The sequence below is a fragment of the Ascaphus truei genome, chromosome 3 (genome assembly GCF_040206685.1).
Source record: "Ascaphus truei isolate aAscTru1 chromosome 3, aAscTru1.hap1, whole genome shotgun sequence".
NCBI lineage: Eukaryota > Metazoa > Chordata > Amphibia > Anura > Ascaphidae > Ascaphus > Ascaphus truei.
Genome location: NC_134485.1, coordinates 45,054,913 through 45,060,912, shown reverse-complemented (window position 1 = coordinate 45,060,912; position 6,000 = coordinate 45,054,913). Strand labels below are relative to the sequence as shown.

Here is a 6,000-nt window from a genome sequence, read left to right as displayed (position 1 = left end):
TGGCAGCCATGATAAATATTTTATAAGTAGTGAATAATATATCATCATTATTCATGTATAAAACAGAGTTTTAAGTGCAAACATACAGTACACAAGGTTGTTTTCATCAGCAAGAATTTATCACTGGCAGTTTCATTCAGTGACGGATTGGTAACATGACCTTATACATAAAAAAAGAAACTATTCTCTGCCATATAATAAAAAACAACTTCTAAATTGGCTGTAATAATCAATAACTGCATAGTTATTAGAAATCTGAAGCAGCCTTGTTAAAAGTTCTCATTATTATGTATGTTTTAACAAAACACAAAATTCTATCCGTTTAAAAAGGAAGTGGCGAAACAGGGCAACAGTATATGGCAACATATATCATACAGTATATACTGTATATTCAGGATTTATAAGGAAATTCATTAGGACAATTACTGCAAAAATATACAGCTATACAGTTACGTTAGTCAGTTTATAGATTATTTCACTCTTAGTAATTCAATCAATTCACTAACAAAGCAAAGCTACAACAAAAGCAGCATGTCACGCTGCATATGAATACAATATAAAATATAGAGCTTAAAGAATGCAGATGACAATTAGTAAACAAGTCCATCGGTTCTGAATATAGTAGCCTATTAGATTTGAGAATATAATGATTTATTAGAGAAACATTTCCTTCAAAGGAAATGGTTTACCTGATGAAATATTTAATTCATGATGGAACATATGTGCCTGAGGGCTTAAGGACTTGAAACAAATACATTTTCCAAGGCCCTTTTCCAGTCATATTTTATTCAAAAAGATAAAAGATTGTGCGCTCAACCTTTTTAAATGGATTGGGTGCTTAATTGCAAAATCATTTAAGCTTAGACATTTATGACAATAATATCTTAGATCCACACAAAGATCTATTTCCCACATTTAAAAATGTTCCATTAGCTCGTGAAATGTTTCAAAGCAGCAGGTTATGTTAGGGATTAGAGATGGGCGAATTTATCAAAATCTGCGCAGATATCCGAAGATGGATTGGGAATTAAGAAATGTGCGCGGATGCTCCAGAATCCACCATTGGATTCAGCCAGCTCGGATTTTTATATTAAATCCAATGACGGTGTGGGACTAGCCTTGTGGCTACTTAGTGTGTGGGACTGGCCTGGTGGCTGAGTTAGTGTGTGGGACAGGCCTTGTGGCTACTTAGTGTGTGGGACTGGCCTGGTGGCTGAGTTAGTGTGTGGGACTGGCCTGGTGGCTGAGTTAGTGTGTGGGACTAGCCTTGTGGCTACTTAGTGTGTGGGACTGGCCTGGTGGCTGAGTTAGTGTGTGGGACAGGCCTTGTGGCTACTTAGTGTGTGGGACTGGCCTGGTGGCTGAGTTAGTGTGTGGGACTGGCCTGGTGGCTGAGTTAGTGTGTGGGACCGGCCTGGTGGCTGAGTTAGTGTGTGGGACTGGCCTGGTGGCTGAGTTAGAGTGTGGGACTGGCCTGGTGGCTGAGTTAGTGTGAGAGACTGGCCTGGTGGCTGAGTTAGTGTGTGAGACTGGCCTGGTGGCTGAGTTAGTGTGTGGGACTGGTCTGGTGGCTGAGTTAGTGTGTGAGACTGGCCTGGTGGCTGAGTTAGTGTGTGGGACTGGCCTGGTGGCTTAGTTAGTGTGTGGGACTGGCCTGGTGGCTGAGTTAGTGTGTGGGACTGGCCTGGTGGCTGAGTTAGTGTGTGGGACTGGTCTGGTGGCTGAGTTAGTGTGTGGGACTGGTCTGGCGGCTGAGTTAGTGTGTGGGACTGGCCTGGTGGCTGAGTTAGTGTGTGGGACTGGCCTGGTGGCTGAGTTAGTGTGTGGGACTGGCCTGCTGGCTGAGTTAGTGTGAGATCCCTCTCCTCAGGCCGATGGACACTTGAACACCCCAGGCTTACTTACAGTATATGTAACTAAATATTTGTGAGAAAAGAAATCAAAAGTATAATAAAATGAAGTTAGATGGTGACATGACAGTATGTTGCTGAACAAAAATGAATTGTTCTTGTAAACCATTAAAGGTTTTTTGGTACAGTCTCTGTTGACAGGAAAAAATGTCTGCCAGCAAAAAGCTTATACATACACTGTATGATCCACATTGAATTTGCTTTTGATTCTCTTTATTTTTCTGACGTGGAATCTCCTTGTATATGACTGTGATGGTGCTGAATAAAAGGCGGGAAAGCAATAATGCGGCGGTAACGCAGCCTTTGTATTAAGTACTAATTGTACATGAGTAAGCAGATTTTTTTTGTATTCTATAATTTCAAGCCACATATAGCTGTTGTAATGACTCAAAACGCAGTGAGAACCTAAAAAAGCATATACATGTCTTCTTAAAATCAAGGTCTAAATGCTTCCATTAAACATTATAGCAATTCATTATCAATTGTGCAGTTATTTTACAATCACCTAAATAAAGCATGTAAATGGAAGATGAAGCATTGCAAAATGCCATGCTAGCTGGATATAAGGATGGTTACTTACCAACAGGGCGAACTGAAGACAATACAATGGTGGTGAGAACATAAAAAAAAAAGAAATTAAAAGAAAGGTTGTCAGAATATGTGACGTGTAATGTTACACTTAAATGTGGACACTCAAATGCATTAAAATTCAGAAATGTTAACATGATTAAACTGAAACATATTTACATAAATGATTCACAGATATCTGATTAATCTCCGGATTGAGAACCCAAACCAACACAATTAGTCAATATCTGAAATAAATATATATTATATAAATTAATTAAAATCTATTAAACTTTAGGAGTGCTCTTATGATATACCTCATTAGCCCTGACACCCCAGAGCCCTTACTGACATACCAGATCACATGACCAGAAATGTCAGCGTTCCAGTGGCACTCTGTAAAGCAGAGGTGGGCAAATCCAGTGCTCAAGCCCTCCCAACAGGTCAAGTTTTCAGAATATCCCTGCTTCAGCACAGATGGCTCAATCAGTGGCTCAGTAAACGATTGAGCCACCTGTGCTAAAGCAGGGATATCCTGAAAACCTGACCTGTTGGGGGCCCTTGAGGACTGGAGTTGCCCACCCCCGCTGTAGTGCTTAAATATGTAATTAGTCAGACATTTTTTGTTAATATGGCCTTTTAATGTTTTCTGCTGTGATATACAGAAACAATTACTCACAGACCTGTGGAAGGCAGAAGGCTTATCAATATCAGATTTTCTTGGTAAATTAAAAAGGTGTCACAAAAAAACAGACTTGTTGATACATTTCCTTCCATATATTTGATTGGGTTACCATGGCTACTATTATTATCTGTTAACTATTATCTTGTTCAATAGCTCATTGAAATTGATGCTTGTGCTGTGTAGTAATTCAATGATTCTTATCTGAGTTGAAAAACAAAATATAAAAACAAACAAAAGGAATCATTTTCATTTCTGCAGACTTCACAGAAATCTTTTTGGTGGGCTGCACCTTTACTTACTTTACATCAAACCAATTACTCAGATCAAAAAAATTAAATCAGAAAAGGTATAGCTAAAAAACTCCAGTTGAGTACTGTTTGGTATTGAAGAAGAAAAAAAAATTAAAAAAATAAATAAAAAAATAAAAAATAATAATAAAAAAAATAATGAAAAAAAATAAATAAATATATATATATATATATATATATATATATATATATATAGTTATACGTTACCGTTCCAAGGATTGGTAAACAAGAGACAGCACTCAATGTTGAAAATCAAAGTGTATTAGTGAAAGCAAAAATACATCCAGAAACCCAACGTTTCGGTCCTACAGAATGGGACCTTCCTCAGGGGGATACCTGACTATATATATATATATATATATATATATATATATATATATATATATATAATGTCTGTCCAATAAACTTTTTTAGTCACCACCCTTGTCTACCCTTGCTTACCTTACGGCTGTGCTCCGCTTTGCTTGCGACTATTTACTGCTGGTCTAGTGAACATCTGAAGAAAAAAAATATATATATACTGTATATATATATTTCAGATGTTCACTAGACCAGCAGTAAACACTCAAGCACCTCATATATATATATTTTTTTTTATTATTATTTTTTTTAAACTACAAGTGAATATTTAACAGTTATAGGCCTGGCCTATATATATAATACATATTATTATATTGGCCTATATATATACAAATACACTGTTTACCTCTACAGCAAGGTAACTATGTTACTGTCTTTGGCCAGATTTTAATTGCACTACTCACAGAAGCTTTTGCTTTATTTAACTCCTTCAGTGCTTTCACACATTGTTTCACCACTCCATGGGACAATTATTACATATATTCAGTGTAGGTACCTGTATACGGGAATGCCTTGTCGTGGCATGCAGGTTTATAAATGCTTTGGCCAAAGGGTTTAACCAAATTACCCTTTTTCATGAGATTATTATTTTATTTTAGCCCAATTGGTAGGAGCGCAGGAATCGTTCTTTTTGATATATATATATATATATATTTAGAGACCCCTGCCAGGCATCACAACATCAAGAATGTCAGATAAAATTCTCATGTTTTCTCATTCCAATCCATGGCTTTCAAACATGCTAGAAACGAAAATGGTATGGTTCATCATTAGGTCCATCGGCATGCTAACCCATGACTTTCAATGAATGCCATAATGCCATAAGGGCACTGTAAATGATGAATGTGTGAACTATATATGTATGTACGTGTGTATATATATATATATATATATATATATATATATATATATATATACATACTCACACACATTTATACACACACATTTATACACACACACTGTTTTCCTTTGTGCTGTAGCAAGTGAGTTGAATCCTCCATAATTTAGCCCAAATCTCCAAGGGTCCAATTACTAGAAAATTACTCAGGGGTTTCTCCTTTGCTTGTCTGCCACACATTCTCTTATCTACATGCCCTCTCATTTTCCAGTCTTGTTATTGTACATTAAAGGAGGTTTTACAGTTCAAGCAATTTTGTGCAGTTGTCCAACAGATTCTCATGGTTTGAAATTTCAGTGCAGTACTAGTGTCGTACTGGGTTACTGATTTAATAGAATGTGCTTGTTATTACAAAGGCATGAGTTTATTATTAAAACGTCAAGTGTTCCATTGAGTGGAATATAATAAAAAGGTACATACTGTACCCCTAGATTCACTAAAAAGTCAATAAATGAACAAAATTGGCCTTATTGGTTGCAAACGTCAATTTGTATTATTTTAATTATTGGAAAGATAAGAGTATCCAACCTAGAATAAGTAATACAAGTACACATTAAAAACATTATAGAATATATTAATAATGTTTAACCCATGATTTGCTGGCCACTTGGGCTACTAAGGGTTAAATATTTGCACATTTGGGTGTTATGCTTTTTGTGTTTTATTTTTAGGGTGTTTAGGTTGTTTGGTGCCTGAAGTCATTCCATGGCAATGCATTGGTAGCCTGAGACATGAAATACTGTAGGTTAAATATTTTTCTGTTTTAGGGTTGTGTCAGAAATCCTATGACATAAAACTTCCCCGATTGCATCACTAGTGCTGATTAATTCTGATTTCTATGACTTATCGCTTATTTATATCGCTAGGGTTCTTTAACGCTGAGTTAACACAGCTTTTGTGTATGTAAATGAGATGAATATCTACCCACTTATGAATAAATCATCTTTAGTGAATAGAGCAGTTCTAAAAAATATTGCTGCAATACAGTACCATTGTCAACAATATTAAACATAAACTGCAGCTTTGTCAACCTTTAGTGAATTTGGGCCATAAAAAGAAAATCAACATATTGAGTAGAAACTCACATCACCTTTGGGCTGGTGGTGAAAAGTTAAAGTTTATTTACTAAAACCATGTAATCTTTTCTCACTTGGTTGACCCTGAATGTGAACAGCGATAACAGAAATAAATCAAAGCAATTGTAGAAAATGAAAAACATTCTTAGGCAATGCTGTACCACAGTGGGGCAAGGGATAGTTAATCAGGCTGTAG

At 36.3% G+C, this 6,000-nt stretch overlaps 1 protein-coding gene across 13 annotated transcripts in view; it reads right to left on the bottom strand.

Moving 5' to 3' along the window:
* ROBO2 (roundabout guidance receptor 2) overlaps positions 1–6,000 on the bottom strand; it is a 1,224,910-nt gene that overhangs the window by 154,849 nt on the left and 1,064,061 nt on the right. For 10 of the 13 annotated variants that reach the window (XM_075593984.1, XM_075593978.1, XM_075593980.1 and 7 more), the window contains exon 7: positions 2,491–2,502. The exons of the other annotated variants lie outside the window; for them this stretch is intronic. In XM_075593984.1, coding sequence (XP_075450099.1) covers positions 2,491–2,502 — 12 coding nt within the window. The remainder of the gene's footprint in view (positions 1–2,490; positions 2,503–6,000) is intronic. 13 annotated transcript variants of the gene reach the window in all.